Raw genomic sequence first — 22,003 nt, 5'->3', positions numbered from 1 at the left:
CCATCAGCAGGACATTTAGAACCCTGACTAGCGCAGTCTTTGTGCTGTAGGAGCATCTAAAGAAGTTGCAACTTAAGGTGTTGATGAAGCTGGTTGGCAATAACCTTTGCCAAAATCTTTGCTAGAAAAGGCCGTTTTGAGACAGGAAGTATATGGAGAGGATGTCAGAGTCCAAGTTATGCTTTTGTAGCACAGACTTGATAGTTGAAAGTTTAAAGAGGGATGGGGCTTCACCAGTGGATAGAGAGCAATTGATTATCCGGGTCATGGAGGAGACAGTGGCTAGAAAACACCTCTTTAGGAGTGAGGTTGGGAGGAAGAAAGTTCAGGTTAAGTAACCTTAGCAAATATTTCAAGAGTTGGACCAGCAAAGGGAGAACAGCTGGGTATGAAGTCCAATTTGGTTAAGACTAATCTTTGTCTGACTGTGTAAACCTTGTTTTTGAAAAAGTCCATGAAGCAGTTGCAATCATCAGTTGAGGGGTCAGTAGTAGAGGACACTCTGGGTTTGAGCATCTCATTGATGGCTGAAAACAAAATCTTTGGTTGTGAGTGGCCAGACTCGATAAGAGCAGTGTAGTAGGAGGCCCTAGCAGCTTTCAGTGCTAATAATTAGCTGGTGGACAGTTAGACCAGTCTTTCTGAACCTGCGTTCAGTCCTCAGTTTTTAGTCATCTGGGTTTGGTAATGTACCATTGGGCAGAGCAGAGGAATGACACCAGTCGGGTCATTTGGGGGGGCAAACTTATACAGACTGGCCTGCAGAATGCTGTTGTAGTGATGGGCATGTTCTTCCAGTGGGAGTGCAGCATCCACTTCAGAATGAGTAGAAGAAAGGGTTGATGAGAGCATGTCACACTTGATCTTATGGAAGGTTATGGAGCGCTTGGTTCTGTCAGCTGATGATGGGTTTATGATGTCAAACAGTACCACCTGGTGGTCGGAAATGCAGAACTCAAGAATTTGGATGTTTGCAACAGGAACATCCCCACTGGTGGCAAAATCAAGGGTGGGTCCATGCTTATGTGTGGATCCATTTGCATGCTGGGTGAGGGGGAGGCAGTCGAGAAGGTTTAGGAAGTTGGCATCCAAGGTGGATTTTAGTGCATCAATGTGGATGTTAAAATCACCCAGGACCACGAGTTTAGATAAGGTAGGGGACAGGAGAGGAGGCTGCAGAAATCAGATATAAAAGTTGACTTTCCTTTGGAGGGGGGGCTGTAAATAGAGATGATTAAGAGAGATACTGGGGTTTGGTATCAGGCAGCAAGGCACTCAAATGATGGAGAGTAAGGAACCTGCAGCCCCACCAGATTGCAAGTATCCTTATAGAAAATAGCTAGCCCCTCACCACGTACAAATGAGCAGGCTTTTTCCAAGAATGTATCGCCTGGAGGTGTGGCTTTGTTGAGGGTGAGGAAGTCACCACTGCAGTGCCAGGTTTCAGTGGCACAAAAAATGTCTATTTTTTTAAACACATAAAATTATTCAGAATAAGGGTTTTGTTCGGAGGGTCTGAGTATTTAATGAGCCAAGTTTCATTAGCTTCAGCTGTTGGGGAGGGGCATGTCTCTTCAAGAGGTGGAATACTCTGACAAGTGCGATGTACGGTAGCGCTCTGATGAAGCGTCACAGGTGTGAAAGAACGTTCAGCAAAGTAAATGATGGGAACTGTGGCAGGATTTGACTGGTACCAAGTAAGCTTTCTCTGGGAGGCTCTGTGGATGTGCCGTGGACAAAGAAACAAACTAGGTTCTTTAAAAACTGATATACGCGTTGGGATGATGCAGTTCCAAAGACTCCAGATTTGCGGAGTGGTAAATCCAAACAACATGCTGGGCACGTAGGGACTAGCGCTAGCCTGGTTAGCCCTGGGCTAGTTGTTAGAGCACTCAGCCACAAAAACTGAAACTAGCACAGGTCCGGTCCAGTCCAGTAAGACGGATTCAATCCAGTTCGGTAGTATAGGTCCAGTCCAACCCCATGCTGAGTGTGTGGTAACTCGCGGTCGCATTAACCACCTCTTCTGCCTAAAAGCCAAGGATTTTCAGGAGAACAAAAGACGCTACCAGGGAGATAGCGACAAAAGGATACTGAAACAAAGCTGTAATTTGAATAAGAGAAACAAAAAACAAGAGTCCACAATTAGAGATTATTTTGATTCTTATAAAGATGCAGTTTGACATTTTTGTAAACACACTGCTGTATGTCAGTACAAAATGTGAGATGAATATAGCAATGTATAGTGTATGGGGAAACAATGACAATTTAAAACTTTTTTTTTTTTGTATTTTAAATAAAAAGTTAAATAAATCTTATAATAAAATAATAGAAAACCAAACAAAGAGACATAACCTGCCTTAAATTGTGACTGACAAATGCAACAGACTCTATTACTGATATGAAAAACCTTTACCCACAGTTTGATTGTTCACACGTGACTAATTATGCTCCTTTATAAGAACCATTGTCTTAGTAAGATTACTTTTCCTTTGGATAATAAGTCTTGTCCAGCTGTCTCATTACATCACAACTGCTCTCCAAGGAGAGAGGTATTTTGCTCCCACACATTTGTCCTTTGAACTGACAGGATTTGTGCTCAGCTCTCTCTTGCTGCTATGCACCGATCAAAATCTCCCCATTCGGTGAACGCTCTACTCGTCAGCAATTACCATTGCTCAAGACGATGGGGGAGCTTTGTAAGTGTGTGAAAGAGCATGCACAAAGGGCTTAGCTGCTTTAACATGCAGAAAAGATGTCAAATCTGTGATAACACTGGCTGATAACATGTGGTACACACATACATTAATATGTGTGTCTGAATCACTGCTGCATGGTTTAGTCTGTTTTTATGAAAAAGAAATTCATACTTCATATCTTTGTGTGCCGTTGTGTGTTCCTACATAAGATGTCAAACAAAGAGACTTAATGCTCCTCACTATGATGAAGATTTATGTTCAGACTGTCAATGTCAACAACCCCCCTAATTTATTTTTAGAATATTTTTTTTATTTATCCATTTTCTCCTTTCTCATTCATTCTCTCATCCCACTCCAATCACATTTGCATTTCCAAGTAATCTCCTGAGCAATTGTGTGTAAATGTCTGCTAAAACCAAGGGATCTAGGATTATCTTTAATATGCATGGTCACTCTGGTTCAAAAAAGAAGTCCATCACAAGATTACAGGTGGACCAACATATCTAATCTGTTCACGTAAGTCAGCTAAAGTGGTAGCAATTGAAAAAATAATGCTACCATAAGCTGATTTAGCAGAAAGGGATGGGTTAGTAAATAAATTAATATGTTAATTAATAATAGAAGGGGTGCCAACAATGTTTGTAATCATGGAGATAAAGGAAATTCAATTAAAACACAATGGTTGAAAAAAAATCAATTTAAGTTCATAAATGTGCTGAAGCAAGAACACGCAAATCAGACAAATGTCAATTAGACTCCGACAGCAGGGGGTCTTCTGGGTAGCAGGAACATCTTGTGACTGGAAGCTGCATATTCACTGCAACACGCAACATTTACACTCTTGTCAAGTGACATTTCCAAGTGATTCTACACAGCAGCTGGGCAATGCTGTTACCATGTGTGGCATCAACTGCTGTGGTCTGAGTGTTTGTCATCTCAGGTCTGACTTTAATGAATGTGGGGCTTTTCACCCTGGTTTTCATCATCACTCTTTTGGACAGTGTCAGATGCTTCCCTGTGAGTCATCACTCACACACGCGTGCAAACACACACACACAAACACACACTATGGACAGATAAAAAGATGAGAGACAGAGGAGAAGGAAGGAATTCTAGAAGAACATGTTGCCCAGCAGCACATGTTGCACCGGAGAGCATGCATTTATCTTGCTTTTAATCCCACTGCAAACTAAACATGCTTCAACAATGCCATCTAGTGACTCTTCACTACAACACACCTATTTTATGCATTGCATGATAACACGCCATACATAATCCAGCAACTAAACTATACAACAATTGGCAATAGATTTTAAAATAAAATATGGTAAGCAGTAATAAGGTGAGACTGAAAACACATAGGAGCGTAAGTAAAACACAAAAGATAAAAAGATCTACTTCAAACCTTTTATTTCTAAACACAGTCTCAAAGGGATGCAACGCAACACAGTTGACATAACAGAACTACATGATTTGCTGTTAAAATATGCGCTAAACAATCTGGCAAGGGTGTAAGAGGAAGGAGGAGGTGTGAGAGAACAGGGACATAAGGAGTGACCAAAAGGGTGCTCTATGTTGCATCACACTGTTCAGTTCAAACTGCACAAACAACAAAATTCTTTCTAATTTTAAAAATGATTATTCTACCTGTTTCTTTTTGCAAAAGATATAACTGTCTACTGTTGTATAGCATCCATCAAAACTTAGGTGTTTAACCATTTTGCCTCATTTACATAGTTTAAAAATTTGATCTTGGCAGACCTGACAGTGGCTTTGATTTGATTTTACTGGCAGAAAACTTGCAGCTTTAATTCTGAATTTGTGGGAGCTGAGGAAATGTTCCTCCTGGGTTTGATCACATAAAGGACGAGTATGAAGGCACTGAGTCACAGGAGTTACAGCCCATTTTCCATTCATCCAATTTCTAAGCCCACTTTGTCCCATCTAGGGTCGATGGTGGGGCTGGAGCCTATCCCAGCTGCCATCAGGAGAGAGGAGGGCTGGGTCACCAGTCCATCACAGGGTGGACTCAAGAGACAATCAATACAAGCAACCATGCATACTCACACTGCTATTGTCAATTTAGAATCACCAGTTATCCAAGTGTGGGTGTTTTGTATTGAGAGAAGAAGCTGAAGTACTTGGAGAAAACACACGTACACATAAGCAGACCATGCAAACTCTAGCCAAGATTTGACCCAGCAGCTTTCTTGCTGTGAGGCAACAGTACTCTGTAACCCAGTTTCCTAAAAGAAACTGACATAAAAAAAAAAGCCACCAGGTTAATATACTTGTGGACGAAGACTAGAATTCAAATTATCCACTTATGTATGTAATACAAGTTACAATACTTTAATAACAAGCTATGAAAAGGGGATGTTAACATTTCTACCACTGACAACAGTAAAATCAGCTGTATAAATACCTCATTGCCTAAGATGAAAACACTAGCTGTTACTATGGTAATATGTCCTGCTGTAATTGATTTATTTACTGATATTTTCATATGTATGTATCTTTCTAATATTTAAATCCATGCATGCACATGGAGTTATTCAATTCTGCTGAACAGTTTTGAATAAAAATTGCGCTCAGTGATGTTTTTGCTTATCACTGTAGTTTGCATTGGAGATACTGTAGCAGATAAAAAAAAGCTCTAATATATAAATATTCACCCATAATCCACACAGTCTGTCCTTTGCATCCACCTAGCATGTTCCTCAAATTTAATAGCTTTTTCTTGTTTTGCTTTTCAAAAGCAGTTACTTGTTTTTGTCTTCGTGTGTGAGCTGTTCGGCTCTGAATACCTGTGCATACTAATTGCGTTTTACTTGCAGCAGGGATGACACCTTCAAGGTGGAGAGAGAAGACAGGAGGCAAAAACAAACACAGGAGGTGCAGGAGATGATAAGAGGAGGTGTTAATGTAACTTTGCATCTCTTCCACATGTTCACTCAAGGTGTAATTGTTAAATATAGTCTCATAAGAAGAAAGGATGGCATTGTGAATTTGCATACACTTTCACCTTGATACCAGCTGGGCTTCATAGATATAAGAATTGAGGTAAAACAACTGCTGATGATTTGCTCCCTTTTTTCCGGGAGTGAAACTTCTACTTTTCCATCAACATTGGCAGGTTAACACTTACAAGCAGCTATGGTGAATTCAGCTACTAAAGGATTAAATGATCATTTGGAGCACTTCACACGGACATACCTGTCCATCCTTGCCAATAACGGTGTAATATCAGAATAAACTAACTTTCTCTAAACAACAAATCTGAGAGAATATATACATTTAGCACTCAGTGGTAGGTTTAGTTGAGTAGAGACACAAAAGAAAATAATCTATTACGACAGTCAGGTGCTGCACAAGTGCACTTTTTTTTTATTTTTTATGAAAAGAAGATAAAACATCACAGAAAACCTGAGAGGGGAGTACTGAGTGACCCGTGTATGAACCTCTACCCACAACATATAAAAATTCCTCAGATGAAAATCCACAGTCAGTTTAGACACACTGGTATGTGCATGCAACAACGGACACACACACACACACACACACACACACACACACACACACACACACACACACACACACACACACACACACACACACACACACACACACATTAAGTCCCAGCAGAGGATGTCTGTGCTGAGGCAGGAGTAAATGGCTAATGTGAGTGCTTGTGACAGGCAGCCCGAGGCAGTATGGGGAGCAGCTCATCTCGACAGGTATAGCCTTCACACCTCCCTCACCTCCTCTTCCTCACCCCAACAGTGACACAAAGCCTGCATGCTGGGGAGCCAAGAGTGCATGTGATGAAACAGGCTGGGGTTGGGGTTGCTTCACCCGTGTTTGTGAAAATGTGTTGGCGTCACAGTTGTGTGTGTGAACGTATGTTTGTGGGTGTGTGTCTGTCTTTTCCTCAGAGAAATAAGGCAGCTTCCAACCTACTCAAAGTGAAGTGTTTGTGGAGGATAAGAGAAGCAGAGGGTGGAGAAGTGTGTTTCTTTGAGCCTCCAGCTGCGTTGTTGCTAGTGAATGCAAGGTCACTGGAAAATGCAAAAAAACAGAATGAAGCCCACCTGCTAAGCAGATAAATGAGTAACTCAGAGAGCTTTTAAATCAAACTCACGACTTTTCAGAATCGCTTCAAAAGCTGATGCTTTTACTACGAAAGCAGAGACACCTTCATTTTTGATCCAAGAATTGAATTATGCAGCATTCAGCTCCTTTGTTTTTGGTTTGATGAGCAGGAGTTAAAAATGAGCCAAGGCAAGAATCAAACTGAACAAAAATAAACGTGTTAGACAGTTGAGCAGAAACAGTGAGATTAGGAGGTGAGAAACATGGAGGACAAGTGAGAAAGAAGAAAAGGAGAGAATGGGGTGGTCACATAAACATTTAAAGCCATTATGCTCTCTAGACCTTTTACACACTATACGGCCATCTATTTCTCATTGATTATCACTTTAAAGCAGGAAAACCCTTCTCCAACCCCACAATTCTTTCACCAGAGCTCAAAAGCTTCCTTTTAATTGTGTGCACACATACACACCTCAAACTACTGCTGCTTGAACCTGTCAAGCACACCCATCATCACTGACTGAGATGCTTTAACACTTTTTCCTCAGTACAGCCACAGCCAGACGACACCATCAGTGTCTGTCCACTTCTACACACACAGTGCATACACACACTGACAGGCTGTATTGACTTGTAATGACAGAAAAAGCAGAAAACAAGGCTTTTAAAGGGAGAGAGCTGAGTTTCTCGTCGTGTTGCGACATTATTAAACATTCTGAACCCATTTCGGGGTAAGTGAGGCCAGCAGCTTTATTCAGTTTTCATCACAGCAAGCTGGAACACTAAAAAAATAACCCTGCAGGACAAATCAATCGGGAAGACTATGAAATAAGACGCTACGATATGTTCCATGTTCAATTTTAGCATAGAATGTGAAAAACATAGAGGGTAGAAGTTGTGATTAAAGAGTGGTAAGACGCCATTGCTCAAGAATTCAAGTATTATAAACAAAAGCAATAACCCATCCATGGTTAGCATGGTTTAAACTCCACAATTAGTGATGACATCTGAAATGTCTGTTCAATATTAATATGAAGTTATTCCCATATTTCTACATAAGATCTCAACAAGCAAACATAAAGGGGTCATAAAATCTTCCACGTTCAACTCTCTGGAGTCTATACATGAGAAAAATGTGTCAGTTAGCTTTGGACTTGTTGTGGAGTTTACCCTGGCAACTCTCGCTTGTTAACTCACAGAGAGAACCTAAGTAAGCATTAGCAAGTAATGTTATTTCAGGTTCTTCAAAATATCTATGCATGATAATCGATAGAAAAACATGGATAGGAGACAAATCCATCAATGAGTCCATTTACATGACCATCAAAATCAGATATCTGAGAGTAATCAGATAATTGTAATAATCTGATCTGACACATCTGCTTGTACTTCTGACAGACGTGTCAGTGCAGGGATGCATGGAAAACCTGCAGGATTGTGGCTCTCGAGGACCGACGTTGGCCACCCCTGATTTACATCCACCCCAACACTTACGATGAAATGTACAAAGAAATGTGCTGAAAATGGTCTTCTTTGGCAGAGAAATGGTGTTTAGTTCATTACTCATGCCATAATAAAAATCCAGATTTGGCATTGTCTCAGTGATAGAAGCTGATTTTAGGCATATTGGTGCCTTGTCACAGCTGTGAGCACGATCCACCAAAAAAAAAAACTTTAGCCTGCTTATTTATTACGTTTTTGATAGTTTCCAGCTGTAAATTTAGAATTTTTATAATCAGGTTGTCATGGTGAGGTTTGAAGAAGGCGGATGAAGGTGTCAGTTGTTTAATGATGAGAAAACAAAAAACTTAGGCTATGTCCACATGACACTAAAGCCAGGTTCAGGTGTGAAAACTGTGGCGAAAACTAGTAGAAAGGCTTCAACATCCCCACGAAACCGCTGTAGTACATACTACAAGGCTGTGGGGGGGCGCTTTGATGATTAAAGAGTAACACTCCAGAGCTAGAACAAGACGTAGCACATGAGCAGATAATAACATATCTGCTTGCTCCTGCTGTTGATGGTACAGTAGTGCATTACTGTGTTGTAAAAACAGTGCATTTTGGTGCTAAAGCTGTACACAAGCTGCCGTCTGGAGCAGCACCACAACACAGTTGGTCACGGTTGTGTTTGGTGTGCATTCATCACACTGACGTCTTATCCTCTAGTGGTGCAGTTACGCTGTCCTCACAGTGCCACAGATGGTAGAGGCCTCAAACCTATCCACCTTGGTTCCTGGTTTCATGGAGGCTAATCCCTGGTTTTGTGGGGATGAAAGGGTGGATTGCTAAAATACTTAAGCCTTGTTACTGCAATTCAACATTGTGGTGACGGCCCCAAAGTTAAAGCAGGTTACTGGAAACACAAACAAAGAAACAAACCGAACTGAAGAAAACAAAACAATAACAACCCTGGGGAAAAACAACGATGATCTGACAATGAATACAGGAAAACCTGGAGCACGTACAGGTGAAACTTAGAAAATTAGAATATCACAATTAAATTTATTTCAATAATACAACTTAAAAATGAACTGTTATGTAGACTCATAACATGCAAAATGAGATATTTCAAGCATTTATTTGTTATAAGCTTGATGAATATGGCTTATAGCTTATGAAAACCCACAATTCAAAATCTCAGAAAATTAGAATAGTGTGAAAAGGTTCACTGTTATAGCCTCTAAGTGCCACAGTCTAATAACCTAATTAATCCAAAACACCAGAAAAGGACTTCTAAGCATTTAAATTGTCTCTCAGTCTCTTTCAGTAGAATTCACAATCATGGGGAAGTTGCTGACTTGACAGTTGTACAGAAAACCATCACTGACTCCCACCACAAGGAGGGAAAATCTTCACAGGTGTTTCCAAAAGATGTTAGATGCTCTCAAAATGCTGTATCAAAGCAAATCAATAAAAAGTTGAGTTAAAGGGAAAAATGTGGAAGAAAAAGGTGCACAACCGGCAGGGATGACAGCAGGCTCAAGAAGATCATCAGTAAAAGGCCATTCAAAAATGTGGGGGAGCTTCACAAGGAGTGGACCGAGGCTGGAGTTGGTGCTTCCAGAGCCACCACACACAGACGGATCCTGGACATGGGCTTCAAATGTCGTATTCCTCTTGTCAAGCCGCTCCAGAATAAAACAACATGAGAAGCATCTTGTCTGGGCTAAAGAATAAATGAACTGGTCTGCTGAGCAGTGGTCCACAGTGCTCTTTTCTGATGAGGCAAATTCTGCATCTCATTTAGAAATCACGGTCCCTGAGTCTGGAGGAAGAATGGAGAGGCACACAATCCACGACAGGCTGATAACATCCATGCCACGCAGCATTGAGGCACTAATTCATTCAAAAGAGGCTCAAGCCAAGTCTTTTTTTTTTCAGTGATTTCATGTTCTATTCTAATTTTCTGAGATTTTAACATTTTTGGGTTTTGATAAGCTGTAAGACATTAATCAACAGAATTATAATGAATAAATGCTTGAAATATCTCACTTTGCATGTTACGAGTCTACATAATATATTAGTTCCCCCTTTTAAATTGAATTAATTAAATAAATTTTGTGCAATATGTTAAAATTTTTTGAGTTTTACCTGTATACAGAGGGGATAATTACTAAATGAGAAGCAGGTATGACAATGGTTGGAAGCCGGGAACAGGAAGTAAATCACACAACACACACAGGAAAACAACTACAAAATAAAACAGTAAACAGGACGGAGTTAAAAAATGACAAAGCCCACCTAAATCCACACAGATCATGACACAGGTGTCCATAAACAAAGTCAAGTGCTTTCTTAAAAATCCAAATTTGGCATTATCTTGACAAGAAACAGTGATTTTGGATGGAAGTGACGCAGCTCTTTGGATTATGTGCAGATGTAAAAAGACTAAATAAATCAGATATACAGATCTACATGCACAAAGACATCAAAGTATTGGAGAGAAATCTATCTTTGTAAATTAAAATTCTCATAATCATAATTGATAAAGGATATCGGATTTAGCTGTTCACATGACCACTTGATTTATCCGAGAACTCCAGAAATCAGGTAATGATCAGATTTTTGGTGTGCATGTAAACGGGCTCAACACACCGTAAACAAAACGCTGCTATTTTAACAGAGTTGTTTTTACAATGTGTCCTGCCTCCTGAGATTCTACCAAAACAATCCTTCTGAGTTATTTCCTACGGTGAAAACCCATCTACTGCTGTGAAGTTAAGTGTAACAGGGCGGCTGTGGGAGGAAGAGCAGTCATCTGCAAACCAGATGGATCGATTCCAGGCTTCCCCTGACAACATGCAGAAGTGTCTTTGGGCAAGACACCAAACCCCACGTTGCCTCCCGATGTGTCTATCAAGGTATGAATGTGAGTAATAGTAGAAAGCAATAGAAGTGTTGCGTTATAGTGTGTGTGTGTGTGTGTGTGTGTGTGTGTGTGTGTGTGTGTGTGTGTGTGTGAATGGGTGAATTTGACATGCAGTGTAAAAGCACTTTGAGTGGTCAACATGTGACTAGAAAAGTACAGTTCATTTACCATTTAAAAGCAAAAATTTTGAGAATGTCTGAACCTAATTTTCAGACGTGTGAAAACGGTTCAGATTTTTAGGACATTTTTTTACACTATTTTTTAAAGTTTTTAATTAAGTTTAACAGTCAGTTCTTATATGGATATACATTCTTGATAGAGACCCAGACTGCATCACTTACAAGTATTTTGGCCTTTTCCTGCTCTGCACGGGCCTTTCCTTTCTCCATGATGACAGCAGAGGTCAGATCGTCCAGGCCTGTGATTGCTGCAGTCTCTTTCTCCCTCTGAGCCAGTTTGGCCAACTGCTCCTGGACCAGAGCCTGCTGCCGCTCAAAACTACAGCAATGGAAGACAAAATCTGTTAACTTTGAACACTATTCATCCAGTGAAAGTCTGCTTAACACTCAAGTTGCTCACACGCCTGAGTTAACCATCAGGTTCAGAGAGACATTGATTTCAGTAAATTTGTGCTAAATCTAGCATGTTGTGGAAGGTACTGTCTTTATGCACAGAATGTTATGGATTTTCTTTTATGTTGTGTTGTTGATAAGAGGGGTAAACAGAACTGTATGTGAATTATGATATATAAGTTGAATACATTATATTGATATATTTTGCCTTGCAGCACATTATTTCCAAGTGCAGTAAGCAACACAACCGTGAGAGCTGGTGAGAACCTTTGGACTTTCCAGCATGTTACTCAATAGTAGATCATGATAGAGCATTAGCATTCCAACAACATAGCAGCACGCCAGCTATACTGACAGAGTAAACCAGCAGAGGCAGTGCTGACAGGTCGCCCACCATGTACATGCTAGCATACCATGTGTGCTAATTTATATATATGCTGCCTGCACTTGAAGGAAGCTGACTGTGTCAACACAATGTGCTCATTTTCATTCTAGGAAAAAAAATGGATTTTTCTGCACTCTTTACCATCTTTAAAGCAGGTGCAGTTATCATTTCTTTAGATATTAATGTTCAATAATACGTTTAAGTCTAGATAAGCAAAGGTTGATGCATCAGATGTGTTTTTCCAAATTTTTCTCTCAGGGCTTCTGTAATCTTCACTAATAGCATCTACATAAAAAAAAATGAAAAACTATGAACACCTACTTTTTGCGCATTTCTTCCTTTATCTCTGTGGCAGAGGGTTCTGCTGGCTTTGCACCTGAATATAAAAGCATCAAATATCAAGAATATTACAGTTTAAAATCAGTATAGGTTTTAGAGGAGCATCTGTCTGACAAATTTATTTTAAAACTGATTAAAACAAAAGCCCCCATTTCCATCATTGTCCCTAATGCTGAATCAGGTATGAAATATAAGCTATATGAAATTTAAATGACATGTATTTATATACATAAAGATATATAATTAAAGTTATGTTAGGAACATTGTGATGCAGTTAATAGATTCGTAGATAATATATAAACAAAATATGCACACATACAGTAAGAGTCAAAAGTTTGGACACACATCCTTGATATTTAATAAGTTTGTGTATCCAAACTTTTTGTACTGGTTCTGTAAATGGCATACAAGGGGTCCCTATTGCAATGGGAAGCCTGTTAGATAAGGAAAGCAAATGTTTTATATCTGGACATACTTGGTGGTGGCTTGTGACTGTCAGGTGGAGGACCTGATGACTTGGTGCCATCAGACCCCTGAGACTCCTTCATCCGTCGCAACACATCCCCTGACAGCTGGACAAGAAAGTGGCCATAAGCACGTGCACTTTGACGTGAATACATATGAGATCATTACTTAGAAAACAACATTATACAGGTTTAGTCCATACCACCTTACACTGTACTTTCATTGAGCAAGTCACTGCTCTAAAGCTGAGCGTAGCTCTTTCAATAGTTGGGCAAATACTTTATTGATTTATTTCCTTTTTGTGCAACTAAATACACATTCTTCACATTAAGCAAGTGCCGTTATACTGTGTATTGCTGATATAGCATAGTAGCTAACATGGACGTTGGACTGTAACTGTTTGATTCGCTAGCTAGCCACATCTCTGGTCGTATTTATATGAACTTGTATAAATACTACATTTTCACTTTTAAAACGCGGGTAAAGGTAACTTGGCAGACTGGAAAGAAGGGGCATGACTAGGGTTCATGTGAGGACATGGGACCTGTCAGGCTTTCTGCGCACCTTACACCGAATCCCACCCTTATATTTCAGTAATGTTATTAGTATTTAATGCTAAGAACACCGTTTTAACAGCTAAAGCGTTATGTTATACCTTCACTCCCTCAATTACTGTGACCTTCTCGTCTTCGTTCAGTCCGAATGACACATTCCTCGCCGTACTTCCATTACCTCCCATTATGACCAGCTGCCAGTTCCCCAGGAGATAAGAGCAAATACTAACAGTCGAGTAGACAGCTGTGACAGGCAGACATAAATGAAACGATAGTCGGAGTCGCCGCCACAGCGACCGGTGGTCAAAATACTCCAATAAAGGTCATTCCTGCATTGTAGTATCCCCAAAGCTCATTGGTTAGGTGAGATTTTTCTAATCCAATGAATTGGCGTTTTTTAGCATAAGTGCAGGAAGTGTTTATGGGAGTTGTAGTTCAACTCTTATCGGTCAAACGTGAAGGGTGAGCTTGTATGGGATTTTATACCAAAGCATTACATGTGCAGGCATGAAGGCGCCGAGAAAAAATGACTCATCTAATCATCACATGACGGCCTGTGTAGTCTTATATGGTGATCCCCCCCAAAAAAACATAGATCTGCATTAGGTCCTATATTTAAACATACAGTATTTTATAAAAAAAAAATTATAAAAAATAAACAACATGGGGAAAAAAAAAACACAAAAGAATGAAATAATCCAGAGTTTATTTTGTAGATCATGGAATGGTCAACACACTGCATTAATACCAATAGATTACTGTACAACGAATGCACTTAAGAATAAAGGCAATTCAAACATCATTATCCAAACTGACCCCAAAGTTTTTGTATGACATGAATGTTTTTCCATAGCGGCGATCTTTGTGAATTAATGAAACAAAATAATTTTCACATTGATCTCCCCAAGCTACTCGCATCATTCACCAGCTCTCAAAATTGCAGATAAAATATCTGAGTCAAGCAAATACTACAAATTTTTGGGAATATCTTCTTGTATTAATACTGCCAGGTTAAATACGCAAGCTATTTATAGCAATCATTGTTGTATTGGGGGAAAAGTAGAAGTATACGTCCTTAGAAGGCATAACTAAATGTGACAGAAGCGGATTCATAATGGTAATGATTGAAGGTAAGAAGTACAGATTTTAGCAAATGAATGGGATGCAATTAAATCAGGTCTAAAATTAATCAAAATAGATTTGCTCTTGTTGGCAACAGTCTAGTACTTTCATTGTTCGCTGTTTAATTACCCATATTTCACATTCCTTCCCTGAACCTCACTTTCTCAAAGGTGGTCCAAGGTCCTGATTGTATTTTTAAACTGTAATGTTCCGTCATTAAATACTACAAAAATGAGCAATTCTAACAAGAAAAAAATCAAGACTGTTCCAGGAACTTCTTTTGGAGAAAATAAAGGTGAACTACTTTCACTGCTATGAAACTGAAAGTATGTTTGAACTGAAATACACAAAAAAGCTTCTACACATTTGCTGTTCAAGTCACACACATTCATTGAGTATGAGGCTAATACAAGTAATTTCAGAGGCAGGAATGATTTAACTGGTAGAAGAAATTAAAGCATAAGCTGACATAAATAGAATGAAAAGTAGAGAGCATACCAGTGAGAGGGAATTTTATGTTTAAGAAGCGTTTCTGTGTCTCAGCCCTTCGTAGCCTTTCAAATGCCCCATGACCTTCAAATGAAATGTCTGTGTTTAGGAGTTACTACGGTGTTTATCATATTGCAGTGACACACATCTAACACACACCATTCACTTGTTAACAGCAAGGACAGGAACTATTTAAGTTCACAAAACAAAATGAAGTCCTTGTGTTCAAAGATGGACTGATCAGTAGAAACTGATGAACTAACTCAGCCACGTGTCTAACACAAGGCACCTTATGACAAAAACAGCAAGAAGCTATTACTGGAAACTCTTGGTAGGAATGCACAGATGTCAAGATTCAAATCCAGAGAATGTTAGATTGATTTTGCAGATTTGGGTATTTAAAATGGGGTGAAAGCCCCATCAATGGGGATTGAGCAGGTGCTTCTTAGCGCTAGAGTTACAGAAAATATGCTCAGACAAGTCGTTAAGTACGAACATCTAAGAGCCCGTGGAACAGAAATAATATCAAGCCTTTCAGCGCCACAATCAAGGACAACACTCCTAGTGTGGAGCTACAGCAGCCGTGCTCTCTGGCAATTGTGTTACAAAAGCAAATGCTAAATTCTGTCCTTCAGAAATTGGTTAGCAAAGGTCTCTCCGTGCATGTCCATTCATTAACTTATTTTGGCGTCAAAGCAAGACCAAGATTGCTCTTCCTTGGTGTCCAATCGCTTGGTTCTGCAAAGTCTTTTTTTGCAAAACTTCAGTGATTGTAATCGAGACAAATTCATTACATTTGCACAATTTGTCTGTATAGCTATCTCTCCGCTCCATCCTTTCACACATTGATAGGTCTCCAGCGATCAGCTTCGATGCTGTTAATGCTGCTGGACCCATAGGGTCCAGATGCAACATCATCCAGATACGCTCCAACCATACGAGAGCTGCTGGGACCAGAGCCATCGATCTGGGTGGAAGAGTAGTACAGGCCCTGATCGGTCAGGTCCTTGCGGCCAATGGCTGCCGCAACTGTTGGAGGAAGGTGGACGTCACTTTCATCCGGCTCGTCCACCTGAGACTTATAGGAGAACAGGATCTTGGGCTCTGACCTGCGTGACAGAAAAGTAACACAAAACAATGTCAGCTGTTATAAATCAAGTGATATGATATATACAGTTATGGTAACATTAATTTTCATAATTCATGCTGACAGAAAACCAGTGCTGGCATATAATTATTCTTCACATACATGAATTTATTGATAGTCAAATCCCAGTTTATGCTTGTAATACCCAGCTGTACATAGCAGAAATAAATCAAATCAACACAATCAATTCCTGACAGATAAACAGACACATCAATAAAATTATTTAATTATCTTTTAAAAAGCTTTTCTAAAGTCCAGAAGTGATTTCAATACTTTTCTGCTGTACAGATACTGTATATTATTTCACATATATTGAATGAGTACATACCCAAAGAAGCCTTTAAGGAATGTGACATAAATGAGTGGAGCAAAGGCGGAAAAATACAGGAATGTGGTGACATCCACACAGCTGGTTCAGGGAAAATAAAATGTAAACAGTCTTAGTAAAACATTCAGGGCATAAGGAGATTATAAACTAAATATAAAGATCTTTTTAAAACCGCAACCAAACTACCATAACCTCAACATTTCTTTTCAAATCTTGAGGAGCATTATGATAATACTGTTTTAAATCATATATATATATACACACACACATATATATATATATATATATATATATATATATATATATATATATATATATATATATATATATATATATATATATATCATCTAACCAGTTATGATGCTAATAATAATAATAATAATAATACTGACCAGAGTCCCTCTATGATTCCAGCACACAGCAGAGCACTGCCCAGGCCCTGAACAAAGTTCAGTAAAGACAGAATGGCAGCATACACGTAGAAACTCCTCTTAGCTGGACAAAGGAAGCAAAACAAAGACTTGTAGACAATTAAGAACAAACCATTTCAGTTAGAAGTCATAATGTGGAGCATTAAAATGCAAGAGATCTTTGTGTACAGTAGTTTTTTTCTTTTAATTACATATGAAGCTTACACATGTGAAGTTTGAGGCCTATCAGAGCTAACTTAATTACTTTTTCTTGTATAACATAAAGAAAACCTCTACTGCAAATGGTCATTTATAACTCAAATATAAAATGTTCTGTTATGTACCGTTTTTGTTTTGGTACAAAATAATTTGAAATCTATATATAAATATATAAAATTTTTAAAATGGTTAAAAACAGATAACTTTTTTTTTATCCTGTTAGGCGTTATATCACATATGTGACATAGGGAGTAAACAGAGTCATTATAAAGAAAAAAAAAACTTTCTAAATCTCATTTCAAGGCAAAAATACCAAACACTGTACAATCATATTTAAAGGCTGATGACATGCAGGTCACCTGCATGTCCAAGTAACCACTGAAATGTCAGCTGGTAATAAGAATTACAATCAGAATACTTTATTAATCCCGGAGGAAATTGTGTAACTGACAAAGACTTAATGAATAGATTGACTCGCTTCTTAAATCCAATTTGAAATCTAAAACTTACATGGCAGAGAAATCCTCTCCCTCACTGGAGTTTTAGGCAGGATCACAATCAAGGAGTACACCTATCAAAAAGGATTACATCACCGTTAAAAGTGGTCAGCTATGACTTTTGTTTGTCCTTGTGTGGTCTTTGAGGCACAACTACAGATTACTGACCAGGAAGAAGAAGCTGGAGCTGGCCAACCAGAAGTGTCGCCCTCCATGACCATAGATGTTGAAGTCTTCCGCAGACAGGTGACTGTCTGGATACAGTATCTCTAGGGTGCCCTAAGGGAATGTATCATCTATTTCAGTTTCATGCAGAATCACAGTTTCTGGACATTTCTTGCTGTGACAAGTTAGAATACGACAGTTAACAAGACTTATCCTCTTGTCATCTGTAATTACCTGTGTGATGGAGTATGCCAAAGCCAACACAGCAGTAATAGCCAGTACACGCTTTATACTGGACTTACTCTCTAGGTGACCTAATGAATACAGAAAAAAACATAAACGAAACAAAAAGATATAAAACTGAGTCCCTGAAACAGATTAGTCATGTGAGCAAAGACAGAAGCGCCACACTGCTTAACATACAAACGAAAGGAGAATTGAAACAGAGCAAACTAACCAAAGGCCAATCCCAGGATGATGACACTGAGCTCAATAGCGAGCAAGAAAAAGCGGGTGATTTCCCACAGCACCTAAAGAGACAACAAACATCATGAGAACCCAGTGGAGCAAACACCAGCTGTGCTCCAGCACATATTAACCCATGACACAGGAATAAATTCACAGATCAGGTCACACTCCACACAATTTTCCAGGCATTGTCTTTTTCCTTCAACAGTGCAGCGATGACAATGTGTTATGGGTTCATCACTATGAACTCCTCTGGGATCTGTCTGGAATGTGTGGAATGTCAGCCATGCCTTTCCTTTTAGACATGAAAGCACAAGCTCATACGGAAGCTCATATCTGCCCCTCTGCGTACTTCATAAAAGCCATCTCTGGCAGGGTATGTTGCCTGCTTATTCAGTATGGTCAGGTATTTCTACAAATAAAAATAATAATAAACCAATAAAGGTAAGCTTAGAGCAAAGAAAGCATCAATTCAAAAACCAATTTCACACAAAACTAGATGTTCCTGCAAAGGAAAAAGAACAGTATTCACAACAGCTTACGAAGCGTGAGCGTCTTGTGACAAGGACAGCTCTGAAATGCAGGAAAAATCTTCTTTTCAAAATCAAAATTTAATAAACAATAATTATGATATAGTACATTGAAATTAATAAAAATTAAACAACAGGGCAATGATGATAAATTATTATTTAAATTATATTTTAAGCAGGTAATAAACAAATTAGACCTGTGCATAAAAAATATTTTTTTTTGTGAATAAAAACTCATATATTGTGAAAGAAAAAGCAAAAACTGATTAGTGCATAAAGAAAAAGATATGCCCCGAACTTGTTTTTATAATTAATCAAACTCCCAAAAAAACTGCAGGTCTGCTGAAACAGCAGTTTTAAATCAGGGTTAAAAACTTTTTTTCTTTTATCAGAACAACTGTTAATTCCCCACACTGGAACTCTATTTTGTGCTTTTCATCTATTTTATTTTTAGGTCTTTTAATCTATTTTTTTCTTGTTTTTATTTAATTTATTTCTTTTTATGTTGTTTTAATGCACTTGCTTCTTGCACTCTGAAATGTCTTTAATGTTTTATGTAAAGCACTTTAAATTGTCTTGTACATGAAATGTGCTTAATAAATAAATTTGCCTTGCCTAATCACACATTTGTGTGGAGCATTATTCAACACCAATTAATAATTTTTTTCTAGTATAAAAATGTCTGGCTTAGTTTGATGTAGAATAGGAATCCAAAAGTCAGTGAAAACTAAAATTATGATGCAATGTTTTCTTTTGTTACGCAACTCTATGTGGGAAAAAAACATTCTCTTTCTTACTTTATCTACAATGGTGGCAGCACTGGATGCACTGACAGTCATGGACACAATAGCTCTGGTTATTCCAACTGCTGCGACAACAAAAACCTAAGAGATACAGTACACAATGTGTTAGGCAACATAAAACAATCTAAAAAGCACACAAAGACTGATGCATAGCTGTTAACATTATTCTAACCAACATGATCAATGCATAGAGATCTTCTGTTACTTTAGCATAGCTGAAATATCCTGTTCTCTAAAGTTATGTTAATTACAAACATACAGACAGATGCCGTACATTTAAATGGTTGACAAGGTCATTTATTTATGTCCTGAGGCAAAAGTGAAAGTAAAAGTAGTAAAGTAAAAGGAACTAACAGTAGCACCATCGCTATAACTTTAGGGGATTATTACTACTCCAAAGACACAACTGAGGGCTAAAATGTCACTCTATCAGATCAAAGACTAATTGGAAAAAAAACACCAGCTTAATCTTCAGTCATTGGCCAAAACATTAGCATTATTAGAAACCAATGTGATGTATGACAAATATGTTGGTGTTTTTGCATGTGCGTCCTACCAGCAAGTAAAAGGTGACAAAAATGGGGCTGGAGTTGAGTCGAATCTTTGCCCTGGCTGAGGGCAGCTTCCACATCAAGAACACAAAGAAGGTCACATTAGGCACCAGCAGCAAAATGTCCCAGAACCGCACCCTAAGAACGAGATGTGAAAGTGAAGGCAATGGTCCGGCATTCTCTAAAACAAATTAGACTTTATCTGCAAAGACTACACCTGCAAATGTTCCACACAAAGCAAAGTGCGTTCCAAACAGTTCAGTATATTTGATATATTACTGGTAGTATAAATACTACTAATTACCTGGAGTCGCCAATGTCTTCATACAGAAACTGCAGACATTTGTGAGGCTTGCTGATGTTGGCTTCACTGTCAGGCTGCCAAGTTGGGAATGCTGATGTGTTCTCAGGTGGTGTAGGTGAGATGTTGTCATTGTACTGAGCAAACTTTACCACAGCGGTTACTGTGGCTAGCATGGTGTCAGAGCCTGTAGAATTAAAGTAATATACAGATGAAGCACATGCCAAGCCACAGCTGGTTTTATTTTAATGTGGACGACTCAAGTTGTGAACACTGGCAAAGTCCTCAAGCAAAAATATACGAGAACTCGGTCCCTTTCAAATAGAATTCAACATGTGAATTTCTACTGGATCAAACGCATCCACATTAAAATATCTACTACTACAGAGATTACAGACTTTAAGAAGTATTAGTCGATGTACTACCCAGGCACCTGTCACTGCTTTTCCCGTCTAAATGAACATTATGCAACGACACTTCTTGCGACTATGCGCCTTGATAAAAACAAAGCGTTAAACGGTAAAGCTAAAGTAACTGTAAATATTTACGTAGGCTCACGAAAAGTTAGGAAAGACTGAAGTTGCTCACATAGCTTGTTAACAATTGACAAGAAGTCAGACCGCTCTTGTTGAAGTTAGACTAAGTTTACAATTATAATAATAAACGTTATTTATGGCGTAGCGATTATCACTGTAGTTTCATTTAGCAGAAGGGGAATTTCAGGCGTCAGCTAAAGCTACTAGCTTGCTAGCACCGTCGAAAAAAAATGTGTTGCTTGTGAGTTTTTATTCATTGGAATATTCTTAAGCAGCTACCAGAGTATTGATGACAATGCTGACGGAAAACATGTCCGGCCAATTAACAATAATTATCACTGATCAAAAGCCGACTGGCTCGTGTTAGCATCACAATAAACGTGAAACTGGACAACAAACACAGTAACGCCAATCCAACACAAGCAGCGCTTTAAATGGTAAATGTTCACAACTTACCTCTTTGGAAGACTCGGTTTCAAGTATATACCTCCTGTTAAATGTCGTAGTTAATGGCAAGACAGCAGCAGCATCTGTAAGCGTTGTCATACAGGTTGTAATCGAGGAAGGCATTGATCACTAATGCGCGACATGGCTGGATCTACTGGACACTTTCCTTCACAAAATTTCCCGTGTGGTCACCTGACACTATCGCCAAACAACACGAAGAAGTCTCGCGAGATTACATTTTTGATTTTCTTTATTCCAGACCGCCCGTCAAGGAAGTATTTTCATTATGTCATGATATTTTAATATGTTTCTTTTTATTTTAATTTTTTACCGACCACTTCGGTTTCGTGTAATTTTCTAAAATATTTTGTATTGCCCTAATATCATGAGACGCACAGGGAAGCTTATTCATATGTCAATAATAATATGTTTGACTAATACTCTGAAAAAGATCTAGGTAAGTAAAGACACATTTTGAAATCTCATAATAACACAAACTATTAAAAGCTTAG

At 38.7% G+C, this 22,003-nt stretch overlaps 2 protein-coding genes across 3 annotated transcripts in view; both read right to left on the bottom strand.

Annotated features, from left to right (window-relative positions):
- LOC121637374 (MICOS complex subunit mic25a-like) overlaps positions 1 to 13,819 on the bottom strand; it is a 59,574-nt gene extending 45,755 nt beyond the window's left edge. For both annotated transcript variants that reach the window (XM_041981497.1, XM_041981498.1), the window contains exons 1-4: positions 13,580 to 13,819; positions 12,935 to 13,031; positions 12,442 to 12,496; positions 11,505 to 11,661 (exon numbers count right to left, since the gene is read on the bottom strand). In XM_041981497.1, coding sequence (XP_041837431.1) covers positions 11,505 to 11,661; positions 12,442 to 12,496; positions 12,935 to 13,031; positions 13,580 to 13,663 — 393 coding nt within the window. In that variant the 5' untranslated portion in view covers positions 13,664 to 13,819. The remainder of the gene's footprint in view (positions 1 to 11,504; positions 11,662 to 12,441; positions 12,497 to 12,934; positions 13,032 to 13,579) is intronic.
- Positions 13,820 to 14,169: 350 nt separating this feature from the next.
- Positions 14,170 to 21,672, bottom strand: tpra1 (transmembrane protein, adipocyte asscociated 1). Its single transcript, XM_041980661.1, has 11 exons — positions 21,501 to 21,672; positions 20,512 to 20,695; positions 20,213 to 20,345; positions 19,651 to 19,737; positions 18,313 to 18,385; positions 18,090 to 18,169; positions 17,859 to 17,969; positions 17,704 to 17,764; positions 16,957 to 17,059; positions 16,565 to 16,645; positions 14,170 to 16,198 (listed from the first exon to the last, which is right to left on the bottom strand). Exons 2-11 carry the CDS (start codon positions 20,682 to 20,684, stop codon positions 15,928 to 15,930), a joined length of 1,173 nt encoding a protein of 390 aa, XP_041836595.1. The 5' UTR covers positions 20,685 to 20,695; positions 21,501 to 21,672; the 3' UTR covers positions 14,170 to 15,927.
- Between the last annotated feature and the right edge of the window lie 331 nt (positions 21,673 to 22,003).

Source organism: Melanotaenia boesemani, chromosome 3, assembly GCF_017639745.1.
Source record: "Melanotaenia boesemani isolate fMelBoe1 chromosome 3, fMelBoe1.pri, whole genome shotgun sequence".
NCBI classification, from domain to species: Eukaryota; Metazoa; Chordata; class Actinopteri; order Atheriniformes; family Melanotaeniidae; genus Melanotaenia; species Melanotaenia boesemani.
Note: the sequence above shows the minus strand (reverse complement) of the source record. Positions and strands in the feature narration are given on the sequence as shown.

Excerpts from the sequence above, each read along its gene's own strand:
- tpra1 (XM_041980661.1), bottom strand. The coding sequence starts at position 20,684 with ATGCTAGCCACAGTAACCGCTGTGGTAAAGTTTGCTCAGTACAATGAC. Across the intron at positions 17,765-17,858 it reads GCTCCAGCTTCTTCTTCCTG|GTGTACTCCTTGATTGTGAT; the intron begins GTCAGTAATCTG and ends CCTTTTTGATAG. Across the intron at positions 16,646-16,956 it reads GGAATCATAGAGGGACTCTG|CTGTGTGGATGTCACCACAT; the intron begins GTCAGTATTATT and ends TCCCTGAACCAG.